At 43.9% G+C, this 16423-nt stretch overlaps 1 protein-coding gene across 1 annotated transcript in view; it reads right to left on the minus strand.

Annotated features, from left to right (window-relative positions):
- The window catches only part of MROH8 (maestro heat like repeat family member 8), a 43124-nt gene that overhangs the window by 21586 nt on the left and 5115 nt on the right, over positions 1-16423 (minus strand). The window contains exons 3-6 of the mRNA XM_070420282.1: positions 12452-12549; positions 7570-7698; positions 1455-1534; positions 240-384 (exon numbers count right to left, since the gene is read on the minus strand). Of these exons, the coding sequence (XP_070276383.1) occupies positions 240-384; positions 1455-1534; positions 7570-7698; positions 12452-12549 (452 nt within the window). The remainder of the gene's footprint in view (positions 1-239; positions 385-1454; positions 1535-7569; positions 7699-12451; positions 12550-16423) is intronic.

A 16423-nucleotide genomic window follows, 5' to 3' on the forward strand; every position in this document is an offset into this window, starting at 1 on the left:
ACTGCTCTATTTCTGCTGCCTCTCATGATGCTTAGCACATGGTAACCCTACATATCTGCTAAGTATATGAACGCTCCACCTTATTTTAAAGCCAAAAGCAAGGGAAAAGAAGACAAAATAATAAGAGAAAAACTATTTAACCACCTATTCTATTTACCAGACTTGGTTTAAATGGTTTTTGGCTAGTTCCAAAAATATCAAATGCACTCTCCAAGTTATTAAAGCAAAGTGTGAGTTACCTCTGATTTGCAGGACCCACTTGGTTTGATTTCCTGCAGCTGGGTAAGGGTCTTTTCAGAGGGCAGAGTGATTATACTTTTGATGATAAGACTAAACAAGTTAACTCGATCTTCAGAGCCAAACAGCAAATGGACATCTTGGTAACTAGAAAAAGACAGCTTGGGAATAGCAAATGGGGAAGGGTGTGACTTGACATTGATAAGCAGAGATCAAAGTAACCCAAAAGGAAAGAATAGACTGATCGGTATAACGTTCTGATGAAAGGGATCAATGGCTTGCTTGTCAGTCTGTTTAGATAGATCTTACAAAAGGTTAGAGAAAGAGTTTCAGGCTCAGAGCCTCCATCCTTCTCCCCTTACCCTCCCTGCCTGCCCCGGAGGTCACTGGAGTGACGTCCTTCAAGGCTTTTCCTTCAGTTCAACCATGGAAGAGAAGCCTGCTGCAGTCTAATATAGGAGAGCACGATTTTTCAAAGTGTGTTCTGCCAAGGAGAGTGTACTGCTCTATCAAGGGTTTGTTAGTTTGGGGAATGGCAAGTTAAACCAAGTTAAAAACTTTTTTTATTTGAACAATAATAGATACAGAGGCAGAGCTGCCTCAAACTGATTGTCAAACTGCAGTGGGAAGGCCAGGGAGGGTTGGGGGGCAGGAGGGAGGGGGGTAAGAGATCAACCCAAGGACTTTTATGCATGCATATAAGCATAACTAATGGACATAAGACACTGGGGGGTAAGGGAGGGCAGGGGATTGTCAAGGGCGGGGGGGGGGGGCACATATGTAATACCCTTTGTAATACTTTTAGCAAAAAAAATAAAAATAAAAATTAAAAAAAAAAATAAAAATAAAAAATAAAAACTTTTTTTAACTATGGGACTTTTCGGGACCTTTAATCAGTTAGTGTGCAGTATGAACTTCCAAGGAGACAGCCCTTCCAAATCTCTTGCACTGTGGAACTCTGTCATGAAACAGACATGGTAGTAACCTTCCACCGAATATTCTTGGGACAAAACCTAACTCAAAGGAGGTTCCAATAAGGTCTTTCAAATACAAATGGTAGCATACGTGAAATCAAAGTTCTTACACAAAACACGGATTTGGTTTCCACTTCTCTAAATAGTTTTGAGAAGTTAAAAATATGAAACGTGTCAGTTGGCTTTACTATTGGCCCTGAATGAAGAACCAGGATGCATGTGTAGAGGGCATGTGGGTATCACCTGAGGTCAGTGATGGTGACAAAGACCTCCTGGCGCACAGGGCTGAAGAGAGAATGCAGGGGCTCCTCCTCCACCAGAATCTGTAATGAGAGGGAAAGAGCTTTAGGAGAGAGTCCAGAACGTGCCAAGTCATTAGGCCCAGAGATCAGAGATGTGGGTGGCCTGTAAGAACAAGAGCAGGTCCTTCAGGGGGCTCTGCTCCTCGGCTCCACAGGACTGGCAGCAGGACAGTGGCCAGGCTAGCAGTTTATTCTCCAGAGTCAGACCCTGAGGTCTGCCTCTTACTAGCTCTTTGAGCTGACACAACTTATTCAACCTCCCTGTACCTCAGTTTCCTCATCTGTAGAATGAGATAACAGTGCTACTTATCTTCATAGGGTAGTTGTGAGCACTAAATGAGCTAATTCATAATATCTAGAAGCCCTCAATAACTACTAGACATCCTAACTCCTCTTTCTACTAAACCAGCCATCTCTAATATAGTGTCTAATAAAATTATGTTACTTGTCTTAAAAAAGGAGTAACTTTACAAATCCCATATTGGTAAAGGGAAAGCTGCCGTGCTCTGCTGGAAAAATCAGCAGAGTGATAGAGAGGAAATAACAGAAGCTTTGGAGCTATACAGCACCTGGGAGTGAGCACTGGCTCTGCCACTCGCTCATTGTGTGACGTTGATGTATTAACTTCCCTCTGAGTTTTCTTATCTGAATGGAGGGCATGAGAATATATCTCAGGGAGTTGACGGGAAGAGCAAATGTAAATGGTTGTAGTGGAAACCTTATTGGATTGTCTCTCTGGAAACTGCTCCCAGCCCATAGGAATTGGTGCCTCATAGTCATGGTTCATCTACGTCATTCTGTCCCACTAACAACAGCTCATTTCTCCAGGAGTAGACACCAGGGTCAATTAGACTCTCCTTCTCAGGAATCTGGAATTGAGACAAAGAGCTTCAATTTCAGTTTGGCTGATCTACCAAAAGAAAATTCAAAGTTTGGGAGCACTGGGCCCTATGGACAAGTGCACAGAAAGTCAATTTTGGAAAGAGAAGGGGAGAGAGGTGGGGAATGGAGGGAAAGAAAGAAATAGAAATGCATACAAAGGAGCAAAGATAAATAGAGAGCCCTAGCCGGTTTGGCTCAGTGAATAGAGCATTGGCCTGAGGACTGAAGGGTCTAGGGTTCAATTTTGGTCAAGGGCATGTACATCAGTTACAGGCTTGAACCCCAGCCCCAGTCAGGGTGTGTTCGGGGTGGGGGTGGGGAGCAACCAATTGTTGTGGCTCTCTCACATCAATGTTTCTCTCTCTGTATCTCTCTCCCTCCCTTCCACTCTCTCTAAAAATCAATGGAAAAATATCTTCGGATGAGGATGAACAACAAAATACATGTACGAATAAAAAACATTTAAAACAAAATAAAAATCAATTAAAAAATAAAGTTCTTAGTATGTGAAAAGTGTTTTTTCTTTTTTTCTTTTCTGGTTTCATTCCCTCCTGGTGCAGGCTATTTTTCCTGTCATAGGATTCTGGGAAGACTCAGTTATTCTAAGAGCAAATACTCCTTTTTGTGTTCAGTAGCCTTTAGTGAACTTTTACCTCCCACCAAAACACCTCATTAGGAAATTAGGTTGGTGCCCAGGAGGCAGTGCTCAATAAATATTACTGGGTTATCTTTCTTGCCCTTGCGTTTTCTCTTTCTCTTCTCACTTTCCAATTCTGGTCAGATCTTGCTGGAGTCCTAACCCTCTTCTTCCGTATTTCCCTAAGAAGCTTAGTTATTTTTATGGTTTTATAGTCTGGAAGGACAAAGTATAAGGCTCTGCCTTCAGTCTCCCAGGACTCACTTGTCCAAATCTAGTTATCTCAGAGGCATCACCACTAGTGTTAAAAAGTGACACCCCATCCCAACTAGTCTTCAATTGCTGTCAATTGTGCCCTTTCCTGGGGCTCATAAAAAATGATTTATGCCTTTTTTTCTCCTTTATTCACTTCCCACATCCAACCAATCACAGTAATAGCCACTCCCTGTTCTGCAGTTTGATTCTCCATTCCTGCAGCCACACCCTCACCTGTGGGTGAAGGCAATGCCCTCTTAGCTAAACAACCAGGTCTGCATCCCCTTCGACTTTCACCTACTTGGCCACTTCCGCCAGAAATAAGCTTTCCTTTTCTTTTTTTTAAAAAGCAGATAGGCCTAAACAGCATATGTATACATCACCACAATCAAGATTATGAACAAATGGATCAATCCGAAAAGTTCTCTTGTGCTACTTTATAATTTCTCTCTCCTGTCTCTTCCCACTCTACTTCTATCTCCAGGAAACCATTGATCTTATCACCTTAGATAAGTCTGCATTTTCTAGAATTTTGTATAAATAGTATCATATAGCATATCCTCTGTGTGGCTTCTTTCACTCAACGTAATTATTTTGAGATTCACCAGAGTTGTAGCATGTTATCGAGAGTTCATTTCTTCTTATTGCTTTAGTATTCCAAAATTTGTTTATCAAGTCATCTGCTGATGGGCATTTGAGCTATTTAGCTATTACAAATAAAGCTGCTATGAATATCTGTGTACCTGCCTTTGTCCAGCCAAATCCTGCATGTTACCTAGGAGTGGAATGGCTGGTTCATATGGTAAGCATAACTTTTGAAGAAATTGCCCAACTGTTTTCCACAGTGGTTGTGCCATGTTTACATTCCCACCAGCAGTGTGTAAGATTTTCGGTTGCACCATATGTCACCTACATTTGGTATTATCTTTCTTCTTTATTTTAGCCATTCCAATGGGTGTATGGTTGACTCTCATCTTGGTTTTAATTTGCTTTTCCCTAATCATAGTAATGGAGCATCGATTCGTGTGCTTATTTATACATCTTCTTTGGTAAAGTGTTACATTTCTGCTCTCCCCCACCCCCCCCCACCCCCATTCCTTTCCATATCTGTTCTTAGCTTCCTTTGCTCTTTTTATTTGGACACTGAGGAGCCATTCATTGGCATGGGTCGTAAGACTGGCAAATGCATTAAAATTCTTCCTTTTTTATGATGACTTTGGCTTTCTCATTCTGTTGGTTCCTCAGTAGAACTGCCTCTCTTTGGACATCTCTCCTCTTGGTTTTGGGAGCTGTACTCTCTTAGGCCCTGCACGTGGACTTGCAGGGACTTTGTAGACTTGCATAATGATGCAAAAATCCATGCTATTCTCTCACAACTACCCTTAACTCTTCTAGGCTGAACCCCCTGCCAGTCACATTTTGGTTGTTACTTGACAGTGGGTGTTTTACTACTGGCTGGACAGATCCAGATGCAGAGCACAGGGAAATACAGTGTGCTTTTGCTGTTCGAGACTTGTATTTGTAGGTCTTCTGAGCTGATCGGTTAAACCATGTGGCAACCCACTGCTACCAATTCTTGTGAAAGTAGGACTTTGGAGTCTTGCTATTTTGGCTACGTCCTATGGCTGCCTATAATTCTCTGCCCATAGACAATAGCCAAGTAGAAAGCTGCATCCATTCTTCTTTTTTTTAATTTAAATTTTTAATTTTTTAAAATATATTTTTTTATTGTTGATAGCATTACAGATATCTCCCATTCCCCACCTTCCTAACCCCCCTTCTCCCAGCCCCTATGCATCCATTCTTAAAATCTGCATTACAGCATTCTGCTCTTCTTGAAGTATTGTTGGGAATAGTTCTCAACCTATTTACTATTATGAGGTGTGGTCACTTCCAAAAGGATTGTAAACTCTTGGAAGACATGAATTAACACTTTTAGGAAATGTGTGTCCTTTATCAAACCACCAGAGTGTCCTAGATACAGAAGATCCTTGCTGAACAAACCTGTTAACTGGTTAGCCTTCAATTCTGAATGCGAATCATCAATCTAATCAGCCTTTAGATCTGTGGGTGGAAGAACTGCTCATTTTCCTGGAGTGTACAAGAAATCTCAGATTCAGAATTTTAGAGCTTTAGGAAACCCAAAGGGGACATACCATGGATGAGAAAATTAAAGCATCAAAAAGTTAAGTGCTTGCTTAAGTGCATCATCTCCTTTGTAAAGTCTGGATCCTTTGATATGGAATTGACTACTCACTCACTCCTCTGTGCCCTCACTATACCTATTTAAACTTTTGTCACAGTCCTTGTGACAGCTGACTACACCTTGCTTGGCTGCAGAAACAGGGATTATGTCTTGTCTTTGAAGCCCCAATTTCCAGGTCACTGCCTTGGACAGTCAGGCACCTAAGAGGGCAATGAATGAATGAGTTTGTGGCAGAGTGTGGCTTAAGTTAATTACAAATAGGACCAAAAAAAATAAAAAGAACACAATCATGTTTTTTTTAAAAAAACAGTTTAATGTATTTTAATAGCAAACTTACAGGAATAGCACAGCAGACAGACAACATTAAAAACATGTACTTGCATGTGAAACAACTCAGAAAAATATACTGAATGGATAGAATCTACTGTATGATAAAAATGCTACAAATATCATTTAGTTGCCATCAATAAGAACTTTACTTGTTTTTAAAAAATCCAAATGCTGGCATTGTCCAGAAAAAATTTAATGGGTTTATTTATATTGTTATAAAGTTGAACTGCTGAAACTTGTTTACTGAAACGTTTTGACTTGCATTAATGCTTTATGTTCCGACATTTATAGTAAAAAAAATTCACACACAAATGAAAATGGAAAAACTGCCAATACCTGATTCCTGGCCCCTATTTCCCACTTACAATCATATACTTAGGTACCTTTTAACCCCATGGCGAAAAAATATTTAATGTTCAGAACTACCAATAACAGGAAGGAGAGAAAAAAAATTTTTTTAAAAAAAAGAATGAAATGTTTCCCATCCTAGTGAATTCTTAAGCATGTTCTCTGTGTCTGAGGCATGCTAGCTGGATGTCTTTTGGCATAACTGTTACATGTTTGGCATGGATAGCATACAGGTTGGTGTCTTCAAAAAGGCCAACCCGATAGGCCTCACTTGCCTCCTGCAAAGCACCAATTGCTACACTCTGGAAGCACAGATCTGTTTTGAAATCCTGAGCAATTTCTCATACCAGACACTGGAAGGTAAGTTTGGAAATTAGTTCAATGGACTTCTGATGGACTTCTAATTTCACAAAGTGCCACAGTACCAGGCCTTTAACAATGAGGTTTCTTTATTCCTCCAGCGGACACCCCACTCTTGTGAGGGGCTTCGGTAGCCAGTTGTTTCCTTGGTGCTTTACCACTGGTGGATTTGTGGGCAGCCTGCTTTATAGAAGCCATGGTACAGAGACCTCTTTACTTACCTCCCTTCTCCTTGGGCTGGAGCTGGGGTTAGAGAGCAAGGGCGATTGTGAACACCTACAATCATGTTTCTTAAATGCAAAATGTGTGTTAGGTACTATGCTACCTGGCTTACATCTACTTCTTATTTAATGCTCTCAATAGCTGTGTGAAGTAGATACAGCTATCCTTATTTTATAGATGAAGAAACTGAGGCACTGAGAAGTTGGTAGTATTCCCAAGTCACATTGCTAGAAAGAGGCAGAGCTAGTCCTTGAACCTAGGTACTGCATTATAGAGTCTGCCTCAGAACTACTGCTTGATTAATGAGAACATAGCATTGTTTTTACTGAGAAGTTTAATTGTTATCCCTCTCCTTTCTACTTCTTTTTCAATTGATTTGTCAAGGCTGATTACGTTTGTAGAGTATCCCTGAGTATTTCTCCTCCATGCAGAAATACCGATATGAGAAAAGGATAAGGGGATCAATAATAAAAGTGAAGCCATAGCCGGTTTGGCTCAGTGGATAGAGCATCAGCCTGTGGATCAAAGGGTCCTGGGTTTGATTCTGGTCAAGGGCACATACCTAGGTTGCAGGCTCCACTCAGGCCTGGGCCCTGGTCGGGGCTCATGCAAGAGGCAACCAATTGATGTGTTTCTCTCACATCAATGTTTCTTTCTGTCTTCCCCTCTCTCTTCTACTCTCCCTAAAAATCAATGGAAAAATATCCTCAGGTGAGGATTAACAGGGGGAAAAAAAGTAAAGCCACTAAAAATTTGTTAGCCAGATCACTGAATTTGCATGGCACCAATAATTTGTGGTAAAGTCATGATACTTACGTATAGAATATGCACAATGTCTGCGATGTGGCCATGAATGAATGATTCTGTGGTTTCATCATAAGGTAAAATTCGGCTGAGAGAAGACAAAGATCTTAGGTATGTCAGCTTCTCATGTTCACTCTGAATCTGTAAAAAAATGATAAAAATACAATTATACATTGTCATCCCACTTGGTCATTATAGAGGGCTTTTGAAGTTTCTTGGAATGTTTTAAATAACAGACATGTCATTCAATCCAATGTCAGTCTTTTATTATGAGTAATGAATAAATTACAGAGGACTGAATTCCTTGTCCACTGGTCCTGCCTGGGTTTGTGACCTCGTTTTCCCTCTCAGCTAGATTTCTAAGTGCTCCTAGATGGCTTTTCCCACCTTTAGTCTTTGTTGCCTCACCTACTCACGCTGCATACTGCTGTCTGATTAAGCTTCCTAAAGGAGACCCCTGATGCTGTTACTTCTAGCTCTCCTGATGCCATTAAATATTCATTATTTTGAGTCTTTGTTTCCTATTAAAATACAAGTTCTGATTTGAAGAACAAAATCTCTTTTGTATTATTCTCTTTTTCTAAATATGAAAGCACTATCTATTTACCATAGAAACTTGGAAAAAATAAAGTATAAAGAAGAAAATAAAAGACCAATAATTCCACAATCTGGAAAAAATTTCTTGTCTCATCTCCTGTCCTGCCTTGTCCACACATATAGATGGTATAAAACTGGTAGAAGCTCTCTGGAAAGCAAGTAGCAATACAGAGCAAGAAACTGACTTTATGGCCTGATTATCTCTCACCAGGATTAGTATAACAATGCAACACTAGGTTTGCCTGCTCTAGTTTTGTCTCTCTCCGATCTATTCCCCCCCCCCCCCCGCCCCGCCACCCCCGCCCCCGCCCCCCCCCCCCCCCTCCGCCGCTGTCTCCCATCATCAGATTGTTTAAAAAATGCAAATAGCACCCGTGGAGGTCAAGGCCCTTCCCAAAGGGACCCCTGCTAATGTCTTCAAATTCATTTAGTTTTTATTTTATTTATTTTAAATATATTTTTATTGATTTCAGAGAGGAAGGGAGAAGGAGAGAGAGATAGAAACATCAATGATGAAAGAGAACCATTGATTGGCTGCCTCCTGCACACCACCCACTGGGGATCGAGCCCACAACCCTGGCACGTGCCCTTGACCGGAATCGAACCTGGGACCCTTCAGTCCACAGGCCGACACTCTATCCACTGAGCCAAACCGGCTGTGGCCATTTAGTTTTTATATGTTGAGTTTGTGATGCCTTTGGGAAATAGTCTGAGTCAAAAGTGAAGACCAAGATTCTGGTTTTAAGTGTTTTAAAAACATTTTTACTGGTATTATACATAGAAAAAAATGTAAAGCTTGATCAATTTTCACAAACCAAAAACATCTGTGTATATGTACATATATCCAAAGGAAATGAAATCTGGATCTCAAAGAGACGTCTGCACTTCCTTGTTTATTGCATCATTATTCATAGGAGCCAAAATATGGAAACCTAAGTGTCTGTTGACGAATGACACACCTTCCACACTATGCTTTAAACATCCCAGACTTTATTTGATTCTCTGCTCCTTTCTGCCACAAAGTTGTCAAGCACTCCATTTACTTTTTCTGAACACACCCTCCAACTCTAACTTCTATTTTCACCTATTCATCCCTCAGATCTAAGCTAAGGGTTACTTCCTCAGCAATGCCTTCTTTTACTCCCAGGTTATGATAAATTCTTCTGTTATGTACTCTCATAGAATGAATAAGTGAATGGATGAATGTTTCACCTAACAATGGAATACTGTATTAAGTAGGATAATATAGATTTTTGTTGTTGTTGTTAATCCTCACCAAGGATATTTTTTCCATTGGTTTTTAGAGAGGGTGGAAGGGAGGGAGAGAGGAGGGAGAGGGAGAGGAAAATAAGGGGGTGGGGGGTAGGGGAAGAGAGAGAGAGAGAGGGAGAGAGAGAAAGAGAGAGAAACACTGATGTGAGAGAGACACACATTGACTAGTTGCCTTCCACACTTGCCTGACCAGGGCCAGGGATCAAACCCACAATCCAGGTACTTGCCCTCCACCAGGAATCAAACCCGAGTCTCTTCAGTGCGTGGGCACAAGCTTTAACCAAAGAGCCACAATCAGCCAGGGCAGGATAATATAGATTCTAGCTATTGACTTAGAAATGTTTTTCTCCCACCATTTCTGATGTTTATTTGTCTATAATGACATTCATTGGTATGCACAGAAAAAACTCTGAAAATATATATACCAAAATATTAACAGGAGTCATCTCAGGACAGTAGAATTAATAAAGGTTAACTTAAATTTTTATTATGATTTTCTTTGTTTTTATAGGAATGTAATAAGTGTTATAAATATACTAGAGGCCCGGTGCACAAAAATTTGTGCACTGGCGGGGGGAGGGGATGTCCCTCAGCCCCACTTGTGCCCTCTCACAGTCTGGGACCCCTTGGGAGATAACGACTTGCTGGCTTAGGCATGCTCTCGGGTGGCAGAGGGCAGGCCCAATCCCTAGGTGCAGCCCCTGGTCGGGCTCAGAGCAGGGCCGATTGGGGAGTTGGGGCGCTGCCCCTGCCATGGACAGAGCAGGGCGGATCGGGAGGTTGCGATGCCACCCCCAGTCACGCTCAGGGTAGGGCCAATTGGGGAGTTGGGGCACCGCCCCCGTCACACTCAAGGCAGGGTCGATAGGGAGGTTGCGGCGCCACCCCGTCACGCACAGAGCAGGGCGATCAGGGGGTTGGGGCGCTGCCCCCTGTCACGCACAGAGCAGGGCCCATTAGGGGGGTTGGAGCTCCGTACCCTGTCATGCACAGAGCAGGGCTGATCAGGGGGTTGGGGAGCTCCCCCTTGTCATGCACAGAGCACGGCCCATTAGGGGGTTGGGGAGCTCCCCCCGTCACACACCGAGCAGGGGCAATCAGGGGGTTGGGGAGCTCCCCCCTGTCACACACCGAGCAGGGCCAATCAGGGGGTTGGGGAGCTCCCCCCGTCACACACAGAGCAGGGTGGATCAGGGGGTTGGGGTGCTGCCTCCTGTCACCCACAGAGCAGGGCGGATCAGGGGGTTGGGGCGCCGCCCCCTGTCACCCACAGAGCAGGGCGGATCAGGGGTTGGGGCGCCGACCCATCACACACAGAGCAGGGCGGATCAGGGGGTTGGGGTGTCGCCCCCTGTCACCCACAGAGCAGGGCCGATCAGGGGGTTGGGGCGCCGCCCCCTGTCACCCACAGAGCAGGGCCGATCAGGGGGTTGGGGCGCCGCTGCTGTCACACTGAGGGCAGGGCCGATGGGGAGGTTGCGGCTCTACCCTGTCACACAGAGGAGGGCCAATGGGGGGGGTTGGGGCGCCTTCCCCTATCAGGCACAGAGCAGGGCCGATCAGGGGGTTGGGGCACCTTCCCCTGTCAGGAACAGAGCAGGGCGGATAGGGAGGTTATGGTCCCGCTCCCTGTCACACACAGAGCCACAGGGTGATCAGGGGGTTTGGGCGCTGCCCCCTGTCACGCTGCTCCAGGGGCCAGGAGGCCTCAAGGCTCCGCTGATCCCAGTGCTTGGAGGCCTCACGGCTCCGCCTGACACCGGGGCAGTGAGGCCTCACGGCTCTGCTAATCCCGGTGCCAGGAGGCCTTGAGGCTCCGCTGATCCTGGTGCCAGGAGGCCTTGTGGCTCCGCTGATCCCGGGTTCAGAAGGCCTCGCGGCTCCGCTGATCCTGGGTTCGGGAGGCCTCGAGGCTCTACTGATCCTGGTGCTGGGAGGCATATTACCCTTTTACTATATAGGATAGAGGCCTGGTGGGGGCCGGCTGGTTTGCCCTGAAGGGTGTCCCGGATCAGGATGGGGGTCCCGCTTGGGTACCTGGCCAGCCTGGATGAGGGGATGATGGCTGTTTGCCGCTGGTCACACCCCCTTCAGTGTGGGGGTCCCCACTGGGGTGCCTGGCCAGTCTGGGTGAGGGGCTGAGGGCCGTTTTCAGGCTGGTGGGCGACTGAAGCTCCCAACCTCTCCTTTTTTCTTTTTTTTCTTTTATTCTGGGATTTATTTACCTTCTATAGCTGTCACTGGAGCTGAGAGCCGGCTTTAGCTCTGAGGCCGGCTCCAGCTTGAGGCCTCGGCTGCTGAAAGCAGGGATTTGGGTTTGTTTGAGTTCTATAATTGTAACACTGTTTTGATCCTGCTCGCTCCAGCTCTGACTGCTGAAAGCAGGTTTCTAGGGTTTTGTTTAGCTTCTATATTTGCAACAATGTTTCTTAGAGAGCAAGCTCAGAGGCCGGCAAGGCAGGCAGGGAACCTTGGCTTCCTCCGTCACTGGAGCAAGCAAGCCTGTTTACTTCAGCTGCCTGGCTGCGGGCCGCCATCTTGGTTGGCAGTTAATTTGCATATCACCCTGATTAGCCAATGGGAAGGGTAGCAAAGTTATGGTTAATTACCATGTTTCTCTTTTATTAGACAGGATATTATAAATAGAAAAATAAAAAAGTATAAATATAAAATTTATAGCTTATAAATTATTTGCATAAAAAGAAATAATAGAGTTTAAAATATTTGTTAAAATGGAGGAATATGATGAAAAGATTGCTTGAAAAGATTGAAAAGATTGCTTGTACTCTAACCGGTTTGGCTCAGTGGATAGAGCGTCGGCCTGCAGACTAAAGGGTCCCAAGTTCAATTCCAGTCAAGGGCATGTATGTTGGTTGCGGGTACATCCCCAGTAGGGGGTGTGCAGGAGGCAGCTGATCGATGTTTCTCTCTCATTGATGTTTCTAATTCTATCCTCTCTCTTACTCTCTGTAAAAAATCAATCAAATATATATTAAAAAAGAAAAAAAAGATTGCTTGTGCATACCTTTAGCTCACCATGAAAAAACTCCTGGATGGACTCGATCAGGTTCTCAACGTTGGCCTCACTGAAGGCGTCATCATGAGTCAGGTATCTGAACCTATCTGTGAGGGATTCCAGAGGAAGTCAAGAGATGACAGAGATGTCTGAGTCTAATATCAAAAGAAAGACATCAGATGATGCCCCCATACTATGTAAAGTTATATGGTTTAGTGGGGAGAACCACCAGACATCAGGATAGACAGTTCCTGTTCTCACCTTTACTGTCTGCTCTGCCCAAGCCCTTCCCCTTTATGAGTCTCAGTTTTCTCAATTACAAATTCAATGTTCTCTAAGGGCTTCCTAAGCTACAAAAACATTGGAGTGAACTCTAGCAGAATGGTTAAGAACACAAACCTTATCTCAGTTTCAGACTAGCTGGAATCCTGGCTCTCCCACTTATTAGTTCTATGACTTAAAAAAAAATTTTATTATTGAGATTATTATAGATATCCCTCTTTCCCCCCTCCAAAGCTCCTCTCCACTCGATTCCCACTCCACCCCAGGCCCTTGCCACCCTACTGTCTGTGTCCATAGGTACTGCATACATAAAAGATCTTTGTCTTATCTCTTCCCACACCCCCCTCCAACCCCCTTCCTCTGAGAACCGTCAGTCTGTTCCATTTCCATGCCCCTGATTCTATTCCATTCACCAGTTTATTCTGTTCATCAGATTTTTTATTTATTTGATTTTTAGATTCACTTGTTGATAGATATGTATTTGTTGTCACTTTGTTGTTCATAATTTTTCTTTAACTTTTTCTTCTTCTTCCTCTTCTTAAAGAATACCCTTCAGCATTAGATATAATACTGGTTTCGTGGTGATAAACTCCTTTAGCTTTTTTTTTGTCTGTGAAGCTCTTTATCTGACCTTCAATTCTAAAAGATAGCTTCGCTGGGGAGAGTATTCTTGGCTGTAGGTTCTTACTATTCATCACTTTGAATATTTCTTGCCACTCCCTTCTGGCCTGCATAGTTTCTGTTGAGAAATCAGTTGATAGTTGTATGGGCACTCCCTTGTAGGTAACTAACCGTTTTTTCTCTTGCTGCTTTTAAGATTCTCTCTTTGTCTTTTGCTCTTGGCATTTTAATTATGATGTGTCTTGGTGTGGTCCTCTTTGGATTCCTTTTGTTTGGGGTTCTCTGCGCTTCCTGGACTTGTAAGTCTATTTCTTTCACCAGGTAGGGGAAGTTTTCTGTCATTATTTCTTCAAATAGGTTTTCAGTATCTTGCTCTCTCTCTTCTTCTGGTACCGCCATAATTCAGATGTTGATATTCTTGAAATTGTCCCAGAGGCTCCTTACACTATCTTCATATTTTTTGATTCTTTTTTCTTTTTGCTCTTCTTGCTGGGTGTTTTTTGCTTCCTCATATTTCAAATCATTAACTTGATTCTTGGGATCCTCTAGTCTACTGTTGAATTCCTGTGTATTATTCTTTATTTCAGTCAGTGTATGCTTAATTTCTGACTGGTCCTTTTCCATTTTTTGGCATTCTCACTAAGATCCTTGAAGGTCTCACTAAGTTCCTTGAAGATTTCTAGAAGATTCTCGAGTAACCTTATAACTGTGGTTTTGAACTCTATATCCAGTAGTTTGCTTTCTTCCATTTCTTTCATTTGTGACATGTTTCTTTGTCTCTGCATTTTGGCTGCTTCCCTGTGTTTGTTTCTATGTATTAGGTAGCTGCTAAGTCTCCTTGAATTGATAGAGTGGCCTTGTGTAGTAGGTGTCCTATGATGCCAATGGCTCAACCTCCCCAATCACCTGAGGTGGACACTCTTGATGTACCCCTTTGTGGGCTGTGTGCACAGTCTTGTAGTTAAACCGTGATTGCTGTTGGTATCACTGGGAGAAATTGACCTCTAGGCCAATTGGCTGTAGGGACCAGCTGTGACTACAGTGGGAGAGCTGCTGTGCAGGAGACACCCTTATTAGGCAGGACTTGCTTCAGTGAGGCTTTGGTGCCCACTGAGTCTGCCCCTTATGGATGTGAAGAGTTGTAATCTGGTATGGTCTCACACTGACCACTGGGTACACTGGCTCTTGGATCTCCAAGAATGTGCAAAGTCGGCCACTGCCTAGGGCCACCCAGCAGGAACTACAGAAAGATCTGCAGATTCCTCCTCTTTGTATCAGATTTGGAAGTGTCCAAATGAGGCCCAGCTGTGAAGCAAGGCAGGCTGGTGTTGGTGCCGGCCTTGGGCCTTTTATTGATAGCTCTGGGACTCCCTAACCCAATTGCAGCTTGGTTGACAGGTTTTAGGCTGAGAAAGGACAAGCCATTCATATGCAAAAGCTGCTGCACACAGCTTGGATGTGGTTGCAAATTGGGTGGGACAGGCTCTCAGGGAATCTCCAGGGTAGAGCAAACAGAAATGTCTGCCAGTCAGCCCTGCACCGAGGAGGCCCCAGCATGGGAACAATGACTGCTGGGAGCACCTCCATCTGGAAGAAAGCCACCCCTGCATTCCTACCCCAATGCCAGATAGTCCAGTTTCTCCCTGTTTGTGTCTGGGTCCCCCCAGAGCCTTGCCTGGCACTGGAACTCAGAGCAAGTGGGAGCTTGTAAATTCAGTTCACGGTGCTGGCCCTTTAAGAGGAGCAGCTGGTTCTCCAACAGCCTGTGTGTCACTCAGCCCCAATCCGCACTTGTTTTTATAGTCCGTAGTTCTTACTGTCTGTAGGGACTTCTTTCCCCAGTTCTGGGATCCTGGGCTGGGGGTCTGGTGTGGGGCTGGGACTCCTCGCTCCTCTGGGCAGCCTCCAAAGAAGCGATCTCCCTCACGATTAAAAAGGCAGCACACCCGGGTGCCAGACCAGCCCGTTCCACACCTCTGCACCTCCGCACCTCCTACCAGTCTCAAAGCGCTTTCTTCTTTACCTCTCTAGTTGTAGTACTTCCACTCAGCCAGCTTTCCTGTGGTTCTGGATGATAGTTGTTCTGTATTTTAGTTGTAATTTTGATTTGGTAGTGGGAGGCAGCAAGTACATGTGTTTAACTATGTCACCATCTTGGTTCCTCCTCTAGTTCTAAGATCCTTGAACTAGAGAATCAAGTTAGTTTGTCTGTTGAAACCTTAGTTTCCTCACTTGTAAAACAGGACCATTATGAGGATTAAGTGAGAAAATACATATAAGACTTATTCCAGTATGTGGCCCATAGTAAGCACTTAAATAGTAGATATTATTCAAATTCAAAAGCTTATGACTATGGTGACAAGAGCTTAAAATATACTAACAGTACCTTGCTGTTTTCTTCCTGCTTGACCAGGTTGCAATAAGTGCTTGCGGTATTATTTCCTTCCTGACCGGAGATGTACTTTAAAAGCACAGGCTCCAGTGTAGGGAATCCGTGCTCTGCTTTTTTCTAGCATTCTGACTCTGTGAGGCCTTACTTTCTCTGGGCCTATTTCTTCATTTCCAAAATGGGGATCATAATAGAATCTACCTCATTTGGCTGGTACAGAACTAGCACCAAAGAAGTGTTGGCAAATCTTATTCCTTTGCTCACTGAGTGACAATAATTATGGTGGCATCATGTAGGTTTACATCCTTACCTTCTCTATTTTTCAATTCCAAATCCCTGTTCCTATTGGACAAAGAGGCTATTTCCACCTTAACATACCTATCATCTGAAGGTTTCTACCACTCAATGTTTGTACTCCTTTTGGTCTCCTGAATTATAGCCTCTTCTGCAAATTCCTCCCACTCCCTGCCATGTCCTTGTTATCCAGTAGAAGCCATGTTCTTGTTCACCTCCTATCTTCGCAAAGGCTTTCCTTTTGCTTGTATGTTTCCCCTTCTTCTGTCCCACCTTCCCTTATCTCTCCTCGCATATCTAACTCTTACTCATTCTTCAGGGCTCAGCTCCAGCATGCCTTTCCTGAATCCCCTCTGCTCATGTTGGCTAAATATCCTCCTAGCTGCTAATAAACC

Source organism: Myotis yumanensis, unplaced genomic scaffold (assembly GCF_028538775.1).
Source record: "Myotis yumanensis isolate MYYU_CA2020_CCGP unplaced genomic scaffold, mMyoYum1.0.hap1 SCAF_7, whole genome shotgun sequence".
NCBI lineage: Eukaryota > Metazoa > Chordata > Mammalia > Chiroptera > Vespertilionidae > Myotis > Myotis yumanensis.